Source organism: Vidua macroura, chromosome 4, assembly GCF_024509145.1.
Source record: "Vidua macroura isolate BioBank_ID:100142 chromosome 4, ASM2450914v1, whole genome shotgun sequence".
Lineage (NCBI taxonomy): Eukaryota > Metazoa > Chordata > Aves > Passeriformes > Viduidae > Vidua > Vidua macroura.
Genome location: NC_071574.1, coordinates 73,306,327 through 73,322,417, shown reverse-complemented (window position 1 = coordinate 73,322,417; position 16,091 = coordinate 73,306,327). Strand labels below are relative to the sequence as shown.

Genomic DNA, 16,091 nt, shown 5'->3' with positions numbered 1-16,091 from the left:
CTGGCAGGGACACACCTGTGCAGGGACACTCCTGTGCAGGGACACTCCTGTGCAGGGACACTCCTGGCAGGGACACACCTGTGCAGGGACACTCCTGTGCAGGGACACTCCTGTGCAGGGACACTCCTGGCAGGGACACACCTGGGCAGGGACACCGCTGTGCCCGCACTCACGTGGCTCTGGGGGACACACAGGCAGACACGGCGGGGATGCGGTGCCGGGGGTGTCCCGGCTGTGTCCCAGGTGTGTCCCGGGGGTGTCCCGGGTGTGTCCCGGGGGTGTCCCGGGGGTGTCCCAGGTGTGTCCCGGGTGTGTCCCGGGTGTGTCCCGGGTGTGTCCCGGGTGTGACCTCAGGGGTGTGACCACCGCGGGCTCGGCGTCACCTCGGCCCCGCCCCCGGCCCCGCCCCCTGTTCGCACCGAGCCCCGCCCCTCCCACCGCCAGACGGGGCGGGGCAGGGGGCGGGGCCGGAGCGCGGCGGGGGGGCGGAGTCAAGGCGGGTGGGGCGAGGCTCGGTCCGCTCGCGGGGGGCGTGGCTAAGTCTCGGGGGCGGGGCCGGCGCGCGGCGCGGCCGGTTGGGGCGGGGCTACATCCGAGCGGGGCGGTGGCAGAGCGCGTCGTGGGCGTGGTTAGAGCGGCACAGGGGCGTGGCCGGCGCCGTTGCGGGCGTGGCCGGCGCCGTTGTGGGCGGGGCCGGCCCGGCCGGTGTCGCTCGCTCTGCGGCAGCCGCGGCTCCGGAGCGGGGCCCGGCCCGGCCCGGCCGCTCCTCCCGGCCCGGCCATGGCGCTGCTGCGGGCGGCCGCGCTGCCCGCCGAGGGCTGCCCGGCCTGGCTGCCCACGCACGTCCAGGTGACGGTGGTGCGGGCCCGCGGGCTGCGCTGCAAGGGCGGCGGCGGCGGCAAAGGCAAAGCGGGCGGCAGCGACGCGTACACCGTGATCCAGCTGGGCCGCGAGAAGTACAGCACCTCGGTGGCCGAGAAGAGCGGCGGCAGCCCCGAGTGGAGGGAGGAATGTGCCTTCGAGCTGCCCCCCGAGCCCGGGGCCTGCCCGGGGCTGGTGCTCACCGTGATGCACCGGGCGCTCGTGGGCATGGACCGGTTCCTGGGCCAGGCCCTGGTGCCCCTGGAGCCCGCCCGGCAGCGCGGCCGCGAGCCCGACGAGCGGTGAGTGCGGGGCACGGGAGCGGGCGCGGGAGCGGCCCGGCCGGGGCTGGGGCTGCACCGGGCGGCCCTGGATGGGCAGCGCGGGGTCCCAGGGTGGGCACATGGACCCACCCCCCGTGTGCCCGGGGATTGGTGTCCTGGCGTCCTCGCGTGTCCCACGGTGGTCACGGCATCCCCGGGTTCTCCTGGGGTACCCGGAGCGGGGTCCCTGTGTGCCCCAGGGTGGGCACATGAACCCCCCCAGTGCCCTGGCGTGGCTGTCACTGGGTCGCTGTGTGCCCCAGGGTGGGCACCGCGGGGTCCCCGTGTGCCCAGGCCGGCTGCTGGAGGACGAAGGGCATCACCATGGCCACCCTGGGGACGTGCCACGGGGATTGGGGTGTGGCGGGTCCGGGCGTCCCCTTCTGGGGGCTCCCGCACCGTCCGCGGGCCGTGCCTGCCGCAGGACGGGTGCCCTGGGGAGGGGTCCCGAGGCTGGGCTGGGGAGGGGTCCCGAGGCTGGGCTGGCCGTGTGAGCCCGGGAGGACGCTGCGGGACTCGGGGCGTGCAGGGCCTGGGGACGCTCCGGGAAGGACATGCCCGGAGGGGTGGGACATCCCAGCCGCGCCAGGAAGGGGCTGTGGAGCGGGGGGCCCTGCATCCCCCTGGAAGGGGATGGTGCTGCACAAGGCACCGGAGCATCCATCCGTCCGTCCGTCCGTCCGTCCGTCCCCCCGGGCAGGGCACGGCACGGCCCGAGGTCCCTCTGCATCCCGGCAGGGCTCTGTCTCTCCTGGGAAGCCACAGCTGCGCCTCGTGGTTTGTCCCCTGAGGGCTGCGCTGCCTTTGCGGCCGCCCCGTTGTCACCTGGTTTGTGACGGAGGGTCCCCAGTCTGGGGCTCCAGACCCCTGTGCGCCAGGGAATTGCTGGCCCTCCTCCTTCCCCAGAAGGGTTCACCACAATCCGAACGCTTCCGAGCCTTTGCCAAGCGCAGAAGTGCAGGAATGTGCCCGAAAATTCCTTTAGGGAAGCAGTTTCGGGGGCTTTGTTGCACGCAGACCCGGCAGTGCCTCCGGGAGCGTCCCCCCTGCTCCCTGGCCCCCCGAATCCCGGGACTTGTGCTGGCTTGCTGCCCGAAGCTGCGGGCTTGGAGAGGCGCCCGCCTCGCCTCCCACCCGGGCCGGCGCAGGGATTAGCGGCAGGAGGGCTTGGGAAAACTTTTCCCGAGGAGAAGCGCGGCTCCACAGCCCCTGTGGAGGCTCCCGGCTGCCCCAGGAGGGCCGGGAGCAGGGATGAGGAGCCCCGGGGACGCGGGCCGGCAGCTGCCCCGGCGTTTGTCCCGCTTTCCCATGGAAAACGCCGCCAGGCCCAGCTGGGCCGGGATCCTTGGGGCCGGATGGGAACAGCTCCACTGCGGGGCCTCGGGAGGGACACGGCGGTGTGGAACAGCCCCACGGTTTGGGGAGAGCCCTGCCCTCGGGAGAGAGAGGTTTTTGTGGAGCCGTGCAGAGCAGGAGCCCCGGCAAGGCCTGCTCCTTGCTCTTGGCGTCTCAGAGGTCTCATCAGGGGCCGCTAATCCCACGGGAGCAACGTCCAGCCTGTGTCACCCCGGGACACCGCTCCTGCAGCCGGGGGGATCCGGGCTGCCAGCCTGGACATCCCCAGGGCCTTGCAGGAGGCTTCGGGGAGACCTTCCAGCACCTTCCAGGGCCTGGAGGGGCTCCAGGAGAGCTGGAGAGGGACTGGGGACAAGGGACAGAGGGACAGGAGGCAGGGAATGGCTCCCACTGGGAAAGGGGAGATTGGGCTGGGATCTTTTGAAGGAATTGCTGGCTGGGAGGGTGGGCAGGGGCTGGGCTGGAATTCCCAGATTTGCTGTGGCTGCCCCTGGATCCCTGGCAGTGCCCAAGGCCAGGCTGGACACTGGGGCTGGAGCAGCCTGGGACAGGGAAAGGGATGGAATGGGATGATCCTTTCGGTCCCTTCCAGCCCAACCCCATTCTGTGATTCTCTCATTTGCTGTCTGTCTCCCTCCCTTCCTGCAGCTTTGCTTGCATAAGGAAAATTCACTTCCCCTCGTGGCAGTCAGGATCACAGGAGCTTTTAAAACTGGATTTTCACCCGTGGCCCCGAGGATGGAAATGAGCACGGAAAACACGAGGGAAGCTCTCACCCTGTGCCCCGAGGGTGGGTGGCACCTCTGCAGCCTGGAGGGGCCACACTGGTTTTTGGAGGAGAATCCCAGGGGCTGGAGCTGGTCCAGCCAGGTGGGAGAAGGATCAGGGGGAGCTCAGGGGGGTTCTGGCTCTTTGGGAGCTTTGGAGCCGGCTCCAAAGTCTGGAGACAACTTTGGTCAGGAGGAAACTTTGAGTCCCAGATTAGAAAGAGCAAAACAAGCAGAGGCTCCCACCCACGGGGCTGGCCCTGCTGAGCCCAGCCAGGCCTGTGCTGGGGAGATAAGGGGGCTGAGGGGGAGATAAGGGGGCTGTGGGGCTGAGCCTCTGCCCCTCGCCTGCTTTGGGATCCCATCCTCGCCCTGCTGCCAGCTGGAGTGGGAGCCTGCTCCAGCAGAGGGTCCCTTGTCAGTGTGCTGACCTTGCTCTCATTTCCCTGCAGGTTTTTATTGCACAGAAACTTCAGCAGTGATAATTGTTATCCTTGTTTTGGGCTGGGTGGAAAATGTTCCGTCAAACTTGGACTCTTCCCCGGGAAGGGGAGGCCGGGGGTGTTTCCGAGCTGCCTCGTGCTGCTCAGCCTGGGTCGTTTCAGTGCTTTGCCAGGGGAAAATCAACTCCTGGAGTTGCACAAGAGCAGCCTGGGAGCTCTCATGGCCTTTTTGGGCATCCCAGGGTTTGTCCCACGCTCAGGCAGCTGCGGGGATCGGGCTTGGCAGGCAAAGCAAGCTCCGAGCATCATTTCCCTGTTTGCATCGAGCCTCTGTGCATGCAGAGAGCCCTGGGCAGGACCTCCTGGTCCTCACCTCCCTCCCCTGACCTGATCCAGCCCAGGAAATGAGGGATTTTTGGGAACTCACGAGGCAGCTGTTGCTTCTGCTTCTCAACATCCAGGAAATGCCCTTGGAGTCCCCCGTGGGGCTCATCCTGTGGGGTGGCAGCGAGCCAGGGACTGTCCCATCAGCTGGCACCTGGGCAAGCTGGGAGGGCATCCAGAGAAACAGGGCTCCCTCCAAGACTGGCTGGGTTTGCATGGAGTCAGAGAATCCCAGAGTGCTTTGGGTTGGAAGGACTGTAAAAGTCCCCCAGTGCCACCCGTGCCATGGCAGGGACACCTCCCACTGTCCCAGGCTGCTCCAGCCTGGCCTGGGACCCTGCCAGGGATCCAGGGGCAGCCACAGCTGGGAATGCTCTGGGAATTCTAGCCCAGCCCCTCCCCACCCTCCCAGGGAACAATTCCCAATATCCCACCTGTCCCTGCCCTCTGCAGGTGGGATCCATTCCCTGTGTCCTGTCCCTGTCCCTGCAGCCCTTGTCCCCATTCCTCTCCAGTGGACTTGGAGACCTTGCCCTTGGCCCAGGTGTGGCACCCCCTGGGTGAGCAGCATGGCAGGGGACACTGAGGGGGGACAGGAGGTGCCTGGGGACACCTGTGGGGCTGGACCTTGGGTCTCCCTGCCTGGGAACCCCACACACCCTTGATGTGCAGTGTGAGGGTGGGGCTGATGGCAGAGGTTCAAGATTTCCTGGGCTGGCTAAGGCTAGCCCTTAGCTGCCCTTCCATCGAGGAACCATTTCCATTTGCCTTCTGTCCCAAAGATCTCCCATGGACAGGGGAAGGGTTGGAGGTGAAGCAGGGAGCTGCCAGGGCTCAAAGCCCAGGGTTTGCAGCGCTGGGCTCTGGGTGTGAGGGCCAGTGGGTGCAGCAGGAGTCAGCATTGCTGGCTCTGCTTTTCCTGCAGTGACTTTGCACTTGCTCCCAACAGGGAACTCGGCTGGGGGAGTTGTTCCTTCTGCAGAATTAGCTCAGCTCGGACTTCCCCAAAGCCCTTCCGTGCTGCACTTCCCTCTTCTGGTTCCCCTTCCTGCCCAGCTGTGGGGCACCTGCTGCTGGGAGGGCTCGGGGGGGCTGCCAGGGGCTGGGGCTCTCCTCCCTCTCCACCAGCAAAGGACCTTGCCTTGGGCTGCCAAACTTTGCCAGCCAAAGTCCCTGAGGCCACCAGGGCTCCTCTGCTCCGTGTGGTGACGGAGGAGCTCCTCGGGGGAAAGGGACAGGGAATTCCTTGGGTTTGGGAAGAGGAGAACAGAGAAGGAGCCCCAACACACATGGGCTGGGAGGAGGAGAGGGCTGGCCCAGAGGCTCTCCAAAGGGGCCCATCCTGCCCAGGGATGGGTGCTGCCCATCTGCTCAGTGTGTGGGACCTTGCAGGGGTGGGAAGCTCCCTCAGAGCCGAGGATGCTCCCAAATCCCTGCCAGGGCTCCCTCACTGAGCCCCACACCAGGCACTTGTCCCTTGCTGGACTGGTGGGACCCATCCCGTCCCCTCCTTGCTGTGGCAAACGCTTCCCTGGCACTGTCCTCGTGTTCCCCCTGGCATGGACCCACTCTCATCTCCTCCTCCAGCCCCTCTGGACCTCTGTCAGCCCAGGCTGTGCCTGTGCTGTGTCCCTGCCTCATTTAACAAAGATCAGGACATCATTAGCAGTGCAGTGGGGCTGTGGCAAGCCTGCAGGCTCGGGGCTGTGCCATCTCCCTGTGACCTGGAGCTCCTTTTCATTCCCAGCCTGGCCTTGGCTCCTTGTGCCAGGGGAGATTGTCACACCCAGGCTGGAGCCCACTGTGCTCCCTGGGGAGCTGAGCCCAGGCCAAACCCCTGCAGCTCTGTCCTTGCACGGCTGTGCTTAGGCCGAGCAGAACTGGGGCGGGGAGGAAACTGCTGCTCTGGGCTGGATTTGGGATGGGAGGTCTGCATCCAAGGGCAAAGAGCCCTTTTCCCTGTGGGCAGAGTGCCCAGCAAGGCTGGTGAGGGTCTGCGAGGTGGCCAGGAGCACCAGGGAGCTCCTGGGGTGCCCTGAGCTGGCATGGCTGGGGCTGAAAACGCAGCTCTGAGGCAGGAAACGCCCTGGCGCATCGAAATGCTGCAGGGGAGGAGGGGCTGGTGCTGCCAAAAACTGGGTCAGGATGCTCTGCTGTGGGGGTACGGGGCACAGCCAGGGCTGGGGTGGCATTTGTGGTGGCCAGGATGGGATGGCACCCTTGGTGACCAGGATGGGACAGCACCCTTGGTGACCAGCTGACCCCAGGCAAGCGTTTGCCCCGAGCTGGGAGCCCAGGTGCTCCACAGGGTGTAATTTTGCTCCTACCTGCCCAGCTAACCCCATTTTCACCCAGCTGCCATTGCTGGTTTAAGGAATTTAAGGCCCTTGCTCTGCTCTCCTGCAGGAAAACTCTGCTTTTCTTGGTTTTTGAGATATTTGAGCAGTCTGCTCCCAGCTTGGCTAATCTGGCACGTTGGGTCTGGTGTGTCAGTGGCTGAGAGCGCTGCCCCATCACCCTCCACCGTCTTACACCCCACAAAGCTGCAGGTTTCTCGCTGTTTCACTTGGATTATCCAGGGCCCTGAGTGCCTCCAGCTGCAGGAAGCCTGCAGCAGCTGGGCAAAGCCCTGAGTCCTGCTGGTGCAGAGCTGCAGGGGCAGCTGGTGCTGTGCCTGTGCTCAGGAGCCTCCTGGGTGACTCCCTCCCTCCCTCCTGTCCCTCCAGAGCCTGGCTCAGCCCTTCCTGGCTGCCTGCTGAGCAGGAGGAGGGTGGGCTCTGCTCCCCTCCTTTTGGGGGATGCTCCTCCTGGTTCCTGGAGGAATCTGCTCGATGGTGGAGGAGTCCAGGGAAAAGCTGGCATCCTCTCCAGTGCCAGGTGGAAATGGCCTTCGAGCCACTGCTGAGCCCCTCTCTCTGTCTGGGGCCTGTCAGAGCCTGTGCCTGGCTGAGCTGTGCTCAGACCTGCCCTGGAATTCTCCTGCTCCATCAGAAGCCTGCCTGGGATGTGGGTTTGGCTTCCCAGCCCAGCCTGGGGTTTGGGAACTCCATCCCTGGAGCAGCATCCCAGGGGCTCCTCCCCAGCTCTGCATTTCCAGGGGGTCTCTTCCCTGACCAATCCACCGAGGATAAAGCAGAGGAGCCTGCTGCTGGGCTCAGGAGTCATTCCCTTTCCCCCTTTTCATGTTTGACTCACTCCTTAGCAGGGGTTGATGTGATGGATGAGCAATCTGTGTGTGACCCGTTCCCAGAGTGGGTGTAGCTGCTGCTTTAGGCTGTGTGGAGCCCTGGCACTGGTGTCCCTGCCCTGGCACTGGTGTCCCTCTCCTGGCACTGGTGTCCCTGCCCTGGGGTTGGTGTCCCTGCCCTGGCACTGGTGTCCCTTCCCTGGGGTTGGTGTCCCTTCCCTGGCACTGGTGTCCCTCTCCTGGGGTTGGTGTCCCTGCCCTGGCACTGGTGTCCCTCTCCTGGGGTTGGTGTCCCTGCCCTGGCACTGGTGTCCCTGCCCTGGCACTGGTGTCCCTCTCCTGGGGTTGGTGTCCCTCTCCTGGCACTGGTGTCCCTGCCCTGGGGCTGGTGTCCCTTTGGAGAACAGGCATTCCCCAGCCTCTGGGTGCTGGTTCTGTGTGTTCACCTGCCATGGTGCCTCTCCCAGCTGGAAGTGGGAAGGATCCACAGCAAAGGGTGTTTCTCCTGAGCTCCCTGTGCCCTGGAGGGGCTGCCAGGAGCAGCTGCTCCCATGGAGCCTGTGCAGCAGCTCCTGGTGCTCTGCAGTCTTGCAGAGTCAGCTCAGGGCTCGTGCTGCTTTAACTTTGAGCTCTTGTGCCCAGGGCAGGGGATCAGCAGCACTGCCAGTGCCACCTTGTCCCCTGCCTTGTGGTGTCCGGGCAGCTCAGGCCACTGGGTGCCCACGAGGGTGGTTTGCTGGGAGGCAGCTGGGAGGACACAAAGCCTGGGTGCTGTGGAGTGTGAGCAGGCAAATCCAGCTGAGGTGATCACGTCCTGACTCCTGCTCTCGCTGTCCCCACTCATAAATGTTCCACACTGTTTTACAGATCCTTAAATCTTCCCTCCTTCCCCCTTCCCACCTGTCCATCCTGTGCTAGAGAAAAGCCTCAGATCCCAAAACAAAGTGGTTTGGGATGAAGCAAGTGCCTGTGCTCCCATGCCAGCACCATCCTGGTGACTCAGAGCTCTTTTCCATCCCTGGTGTCTGTCCTGGTCCAAAAGCTGTCCCCTCCATGCCATCCCCCTGCTTGCCTCTGACCGTGCCAGGGTGTGCCCTGTCCCATCCCTGGGCACAGCCCCCAGCTGGGACACCAGCAGGGCTGGCTCTTCCCTGCTTTTCAGGCTGCTCCTGCCATCGAGTGCCACTGGAGTGACAACATCTCTGTTCCTGGCCTGCGAGTGCTGGCACGAGCCCAAGTGCCAGCCCGAGCTGGGATTTTCTCAGTTGGGCTCCTCGTTGTCCCAGTGGGGCACCAGCACCATGCCCAGGGCTTCCTGCCCTTCCAGGCAGGAGCAGGGCTGGGCTGTTGGGTTGTGTGAGGAGCTGGGGTTGGTTCCTTCCAGCTTTGTTTGTGAGCACTTCTGGGAAGAGCATTTGGAGAGATGAACTTCCCACCTCAGCTGCTCCATCCGCAGGGGAATCAGCCTGTGTTTATTTTCCATCTGTGCTTTTAGCAGCTCGCAGGGATCACCTGGCAGGATCAGCCATCCAAAACCAACACGGGAACCAGCCCTGCAGAAAAGCTTCCCAGCACGGGCGGGGGAAGCTGGGGCGGGAACACGGAGCCAGACAAAAAAGCACAAAATTCCCCAGGGCTGGGTTGTTTTCCACCCTGTGCTTCCCCTCCCGGCTAGGTGAGCTTCCTCCTGGCGCAGCTGCCTCAGCTGCAGGCTCAGGGAAATGTCCCTGTGCCCAGAGGAGCTGGCCTCTGTGTTTTCCCTGGATTGGATCTCCCTGCCCTGCCCTGCTCTGTCCCTGTAGCAGCACAAGGGATCCTTGATTGAAGACTTGGGGCTCTTCTGGCCAGCCAGGCCGACCTTGCTGCAGGGATGAATCAGCAGGAAATGCCAGCCTGGAGCAGGCTGGGAAGAGCCTCTGGGCTGGGATGTGTCTGTGTCCCACTGCAGCTCCCAGCTGTGCAGGGCAGGAGGATTGCTGCTGCTTTAAGGTGAACCTGACAGTGCTCAGTGCTTTTGGGAGGCTTTGGGGGAGCAGCTGAAGTGGAAGTGCTCCAGAAATGCTCCAGCTGTGCCTCCTTCCCTGGTGCATCCCTGAACCCCAGGGGTCACCAAGGAACTTCACTCCCCCAGGAAACTCCCTGCTGGCAAAGCACTGGGACCAGTCTGAGAGGGAGACTGGAGGTCCTGGTGCCCAGGGTGTGCTGAGCAGGGCTGGTGGGGCACAGGAGGTCCAGCTGAGCTGGACCTTGGAGGGGAATCCTGGGGACCTCAACCAGAGCCATCAGAGGGCAAAGGAGATCCTTCCTGGAATTAACCCCTGTCCTCCTTGGGAATGACCCCTGTCCTGCTGGAATGACCCCTGTCCTGCTGGAATAACCCATATCCTGCTGGAATAACCCATATCCTTCTGGAATGACCCCTGTCCTCCTGGAATAACCCATATTTGCTGGAATAACCCATATCCTCCTGGAAAGAGCCCAGTCCTGCTGGAATGAGCCCAGTCCTGCTGGAAGTGGAGCAGGGTGGTGCCCTGGCCGCTCTGCCTCGTGCTGCCTTGCTCTCCTGGTCTCATCCCAGTGTCCCGTGGCAATCCCGACCCAGTGGGCTGAGCTGGGATGTCCCCAGGCCTTCGGGGAGCTGCTGCTGGGGTGGGGCTGTGGCTGCAGGAGCTGCTTGCTCCGGAGGGGACGTGCAAGGGCCGAGGTGCTGGGGAACCTCACTCAGGGCTGGTGTCACCTTCCTGCTCCTGTGGGGGCTGGCTGTGTCCTGCCCGTGCCATCCCCGGCTCCCAAAGCCCGGGAGGAGCTCACTGATGGGCAGTGAGCAGTGCCCAGGCGTTCCCCCTGCAGCTCCCAGACCACGGGAATGTTTCATGGGCCGGGGGTGTCCCCGTGCCCCCCTGGCCGGGACAAAGCACAGAGGGGAAGGGAAGGAGCCTGCCCTGAGCAAATCCATCCCATCCTCATCCTCTGCGTGGTCGCTCTCCCTCCTCAGCCCCATTGCTGTGCTCCTGCTTCCCCTCGGCTCAGCCCGGGATGCTGCAGGGCGAGGACAGTGGTGGTTTGGGAGCCTGGAGCTGCAGCAGCTCCGTGTCTGCTCCCCGGGCCTGATCCTGGCAGCAGCAAAAGCGAAACAGAGCCCGGCTGCTGCCCCAGGCTGCCCCAGCACTGCTCCCTTGGTGGGGGGAGCAGAGGCATTCACGGGGTGCCTGCGAGAGCTGGGCTCTGCTCGGGAACCACGGTGACCCTCAGGAGTGTGCACAGCCCCACGGTGGGGCTGGGGGCTCTGCCACACTGGGACAGCCCAGGAACGGGAGCTGCAGAGCCCCGTGGCTCGGCTGCTTCCCGGGGGCTGCAGCAGCTCCCCTTGCCAGGCACTTCTGGGAGGTTTCCTCTCTGCCCCGAGCCCCGGGGGCTGCAGCAGCTCCCCTTGCCAGGCACTTCTGGTGGAAGTTTCCTCTCTGCCCAGCCGGGGTGAGTCGCTGCTTCCTTCCCCCCCAGCCTTGCCAGGCTGCTCCCCAGCCCCTTCCCTGCATGGATAACAGATGCTGGGGTCCCTCCCTCTGGGGATGCACCCCCAGCAGTGCTGCCTTTGTGCAGTGCCACAGGGAACAATAGACATTGGTTAGCAAAAGAGAATGTCCCCAGCCTGTGGCTTGTGCCTTCCATCTGGCTGGGGCTGCTCTCCCTGGAGGTGTCACCCTGGAGGTGTCCCTGGGCTCTCCATTCCCTGGGTGTGCCACCCTGGATGTGTCACCTGGAGATGTCCCTGGGCTCTCCATTCCCTGGGTGTGTCACCCTGGAGGTGTCCCATGGATGTGTCCCATGGATGTGTCCCATGGATGTGTCCCATGGATGTGTCACCTGGAGATGTCCCTGTGCTCTCCATTCCCTGGAAGTGTCACCCTGGAGGTGTCTCTGGGCTCTCCATTCCCTGGAGGTGTCCCATGGAGGTGTCACTCTGGAGGTGTCCCATGGATGTGTCACCCCAGAGGTGTCCCATGGATGTGTCACCTGGAGGTGTCCGTGTGTCAGCAAGGACATCAGCTGGCAGGGCAGGGGGCAGGAGCTGGGGGAAAGGAGCAGCTCCTGCTCCAGCTAAGGAGCAGAGGGTGCTGATCCAGGAGGTTCCATGCTCTGGGAAGCACATTGCAGCTGTGGGGAGCAGGGGAAGGAGCACAGACACATCTCCTCAGCTGGGAGCAGTCCTGCTCCTGCTCCCCAGCAAAGGCTCTGTGGGGCTGGGACCCCCCAGACCTTGGGAGGGTCCCTCAGAGCGGGTGGCTGGAGGTGAGTGGCTTGTCCTGGGTGTCCTGTGCAGTGAGGGGCTGGATCCCAGGCCTCCCAAACCCCCCCAGGAAGCAGATCCTTGTGGATCCTGGGGCTGGATGTGCTTGGCACAGCTCCCTCCATTCCCTGCTCCAGAGCTGACTGATGTAACCCAGTTCTGCTCCTTCAGACCTGGAAAAGGCATTTAATGTTTGTTTTCCAGGTGTGTTGTGTATTCCCAAAAAAACGTTGTGTCCCTCTCCAAGATGTGGCCTTGGGTGGCCCCAGTCCAGAAACCCCATCCCAGGATTCCCCCAGGGCAGCTCCTGGAAGGAATTTGGGAAACCGAGGGCTGTGGGATGGGGTTCCTGGTGAAAAGCTGCTGTGGGAGTTTGTGTGTTGCTGTCTGGGACTTGCTCCCTCCCTGATCCTGCTGTCCTGCTGCATCCCAGGAGTTTGCACCTCCTGTTTCCACTGGGGCTGATTCATAAAAAACCCAAGCACACGAGATGGAGCAGCTGAATCCTCCTGTGCCCTCGTCCTGTGCCATAAACCGAGAGCTCAGCCTAAAAATAGCCCCGTTGCCTGTTGGAGGTGTAGCCCCGACTGTTGATGAGGTCTTGGGAACCAAAACTAGCTCCTGAGCCCCAGCACCAGCAGAGGTTTTGCCTTGAACAGCTGCTTTTTGGAGCAGCTCAGGTTCAGCACCCAAATCCCTTGGATGCTCCCAGGATTGGGAGGTGCTGGGGGCACATCCAGGCTGTTCCAGCTCCTCCTGGGGAGCTCCTCCTGCCTTTCCCTGTGTGGATCCACCCAGCTTCTCGCTGGTTTTTTCCATGGGATGATGTCAGGTACACAAGCTCCTTTCAGGAGTTCTTTCTTTTTCCTGTGCAGTGATTCAGCCCCAGGCTCTCCTTCCCCAGCTGCCCTTCCCTGGTGAGCTGCTTCCAGCTCCTGCATTCCAGTGAAGAATGCACTGGGGGATGTTCCAGGCAGCCTTTTCCCCTCCAATCCTTTGGGAAGTGTTCTCCTGCTGCACCTGCTGCTGCTCCCTGGCAGGGGCTCAGCTCCTTTTTCCATGGATTTTTTGGTTTTTTTTTCCTGCCTGGATATTTTCAAGCTGGCAACCTGAGCACTGAACGTTTTGCAGTGGGCGTTGGATGGGGCGGGACAAGTGAGTGGTGGGAATAGGAGTGGATTCACTGGGATTTCATTCAGCCAGTCCCAGGCACTGTCCCGCCTGCCTTTGTGTGGTGAAGGACCTGGGTGCTGCCAGCTGTGCTCCTGGGATGTTTATCAGGGAATGAGGGCATTTTGTGCCCCCTTTGTGGGATCCCAAACTGGTTTGGGTTGGAAGGGACCTTAAAAGGCATCTGGTCCCACGGGCAGGGATGCCTCTCACTGTCCCAGCTCCTCCAAGGCCTGTCCAGCCTGGCCTGGGACACTCCCAGGGTGTGGTGCAGCATTCCCAGCCTTCCCAGCTCCTCCCTTCATCCAGGCTGTGATAACTTCCCTGGCAGAAATTCAGGAGCTCCTGGAGGACACAATTCTAGTTTTTTCCTCACACTGGTGATTCCAGCATGGTCACTCCTGCCTCCATCCCATCCCATCCCATCCCATCCCATCCCATCCCATCCCATCCCATCCCATCCCATCCCATCCCATCATTTTCCTTCCCTAGTTGTTTTCTTCTCAGTGACTTCACTCTCCAGGTGGATGTAAGACACCACTGGGATTTTTATTTTCTGGGAGATTGTTAATGCATGTCAGAAGTGTCTTCACCTCCCATTGCTCCCAGGAAGCACAACGTGGAGAAACAGGGTCTGTCCTGAGCCTGCAGCTTTCCTTGGGCCTCGTTAAGGGGAATTTTAATCAGAAATTCATTTAATACTTGGATCTGGGCAGGATCAGGGCCGTGGCTGTGCTGGGCTCGTGCTCATCCTGCTGCAGCTGCCCTGGGAAGTGGTGCCTGGGCTGGCAGAGATGGGGCATCCCCTGGGGAGAGGGGGTGAAGTGATTTTTGGGAAGGAAGGGTTCCCTGTGTTTGGTGCTGCCCCGTTGGCGTGTGGGAATGGAGAACCAGGGGGTGGCTCTGGGCGTGTCTTTGCTCTGGTGTCCCCAATCCCAATCCCCACTGGCAGGAGTCCAGACCCCTCTCCCATCCCCTTCCAGAGGCTGCTCCATGCCCTGCCAGCTGCCAGGCCATTCCCTGAGGGAGCATCAGCACCTAAAGGGTGGTTTTGCCTTGTGCAGTGAACGGTTTGGAGGCTTTTCCAGTGTCCCCCCCATTTCCAGGGGCAGCTTTGGAGCAAAGTCTGTGTTCCGGGTCCTGTGTGGGGTGGGACAGTGGGAAGCATTCCCAGGAACCCTCTGGAATCAGTGGGGCTTTGTGCTGGACATGGCCAATAGCTCCTTCTGGAGCTGCCACCATGAACCTGCTGTGGGAATGTGGGAATTGCCCCCAGATCAGCAACCTGGGAAGGGTGGGCTTGTGTTGGGTGGGGTTGGAAGTGCTCAGCAGCTGCTGCTGCCCCCAGAGAGCTCCTGGGATGCATCACCCTTTAAAATACTTGATCCAAGGACGCTTCCAGGCCACCCTGAGCGTCTTTGTTGGAGTGAGACACAGCAGGTCTGGCAGCAAGTTGATTTAATGGATGTTGTTGAGTTCCTTTGCCATTCTGGGTCAGTCTCTGCTGAGAGGATCCCTGAGTCACCGGCTCTGGGACATTCAAATCACGAGCACAAAACGCCGGTGGCTTTGTCTCCTTCCAAACAGCGCTCCCAGCTCTGCCTGGAGAATCACAGTGGTGTCTGGCAGGGGTCAGTGAGGTGGTGTTTTCCAGGTTATTCAGTGTCTGGGGTGAGGACAGGGATGGACATGGAGCTGCAGGTGCACCAGGGAGGGGTCAGGTCCTGTGTCACCTCCGTGGGGGCTGTTTGTGTCTCTGACCTGGGGTTTAGGTGATAGCTGGGACACTTGGCTTAGAATCCCAGCATCACTGAGGTTGGAAAAGCCCCCCTGGATCATCCAGTCCAAGCTGTGCCCAATGCCCAAAGCCCTGAGTGCCACATCCACTCATTCCTTGGACACCTCCAGGGATGGGGACTCCAAACTTCCCTGGGTAGTTCCAACATTTCCCAACCCCTTTCCCTGGAGAAACTCGTGCTGGAGAGCCCTGGTGCTTTCTGCCAGCCAGCAGCATCTCCTCCAAGTTCTCCTGGCTTGCGCCTCTGGGAGATGACAGAGGGCCCTTTGCTTTTGTCCCCCCTCTGGCTGCAGGTGGCACAAGCTGCACTCCAAGGCTGGGAAGAAGGAGAAGGAGCGTGGTGAGATCCTGGTGAGCATCCAGTTCACCCGGAACAACCTCACGGCCAGCATGTTCGACCTGTCCGTGAAGGACAAGCCGCGCTCGCCCTTCGGGAAGCTGAAGGACAAGGTGACGGGCAAGAAGAAGTACGAGCTGGAGTCGGCCTCTGCCATCATCCCCAGCAGCATGGGAGCCCTGGACATGGAGGACGACTTCGAGCTCGGGGGCAAGAAGTCCAAAATCAAGGGCTTCTTCCTGAAGAACAAACTGCGCAAGTCGTCCCTGACGCAGTCCAGCACTTCCCTGGGCTCCGACAGCACCATCTCCTCTGCCAGCCTGAGCCTGGCAGCCAACGTCCCCGAGGCGGCCAAATCCCCGAGCAGACACGGCAGTCTGTCCACAGAGCGCCCTGGTAAGAGGATCAGGGATAATCCCCCCAGTGCTCCCCTTCCTTTCTTTGCAAGGGACTGCTGAGTCCTCCTCGCAGCTCTCTTAACTGACTGCTTACCCAGCACACAGTCAGGGAATTGTGGAAGTGGTTATTCCAGTTCCGGGAATGTGGAATGTGGGATTGGTTCGGTTGGAAAAGCCCTCCAGGATCGTGGAGTCCAGCTGTTCCCTCAGCACTGCCAGGGCCACCAGGCCACTGTGTCCCAGGTGCCACAGCCACAGGGCTTTGAAATCCCTCTGGGGATGGGCACCCCACTCATATTCCTACATATTCCCATGAGGAATTTCCCCAGTGCCCACCCCGAGGCTCCCCTGAGGCCGTTCCCTCTCCTCCTGTCCCTGTTCCCTGTTCCCAGCCCGACCCCCCGGCTGTCCCCTCCTGGCAGGAGCTGTGCAGAGCCACAAGGTCCCCCCTGAGCCTCCTTTGCTCACTAAGAGGTGACATCCTGCACAGTCCCCCGGAGACCACCTGTGTGCTGGCACTGGGGTGTTTGCCAGAGCGGGAGGAACATCCCAGATTTTGCCTTTCCATGCCTGCACCACGAGCTCCCAGGATCTGAGGGTTCTTGAGGGCTGTTCCTTTCAGCCCCTCGGAGCAGTCCCTGCCAGGAGGGCCCTGCCTGGGCTGGGCTGGGCTGGGCTGGGCTGGGCTGGGCTGCTGGCCCTGCCCTGGGTCACTGCTGTCTCTAATGAGCTGCCTCCGGCTCAAATGGGGCCGGCTCCGGTGATTAAAACAATCTGAG

The 16,091-nt window shown here is 62.4% G+C and overlaps 1 protein-coding gene across 1 annotated transcript in view; it reads left to right on the top strand.

Moving 5' to 3' along the window:
• Window positions 1-753: 753 nt before the first annotated feature.
• RAB11FIP5 (RAB11 family interacting protein 5) overlaps window positions 754-16,091 on the top strand; it is a 36,354-nt gene continuing 21,016 nt past the window's right edge. Inside the window, exons 1-2 of the mRNA XM_053975289.1 lie at window positions 754-1,163; window positions 14,871-15,310. Coding sequence (XP_053831264.1) covers window positions 781-1,163; window positions 14,871-15,310 — 823 coding nt within the window. The 5' untranslated portion in view covers window positions 754-780. The remainder of the gene's footprint in view (window positions 1,164-14,870; window positions 15,311-16,091) is intronic.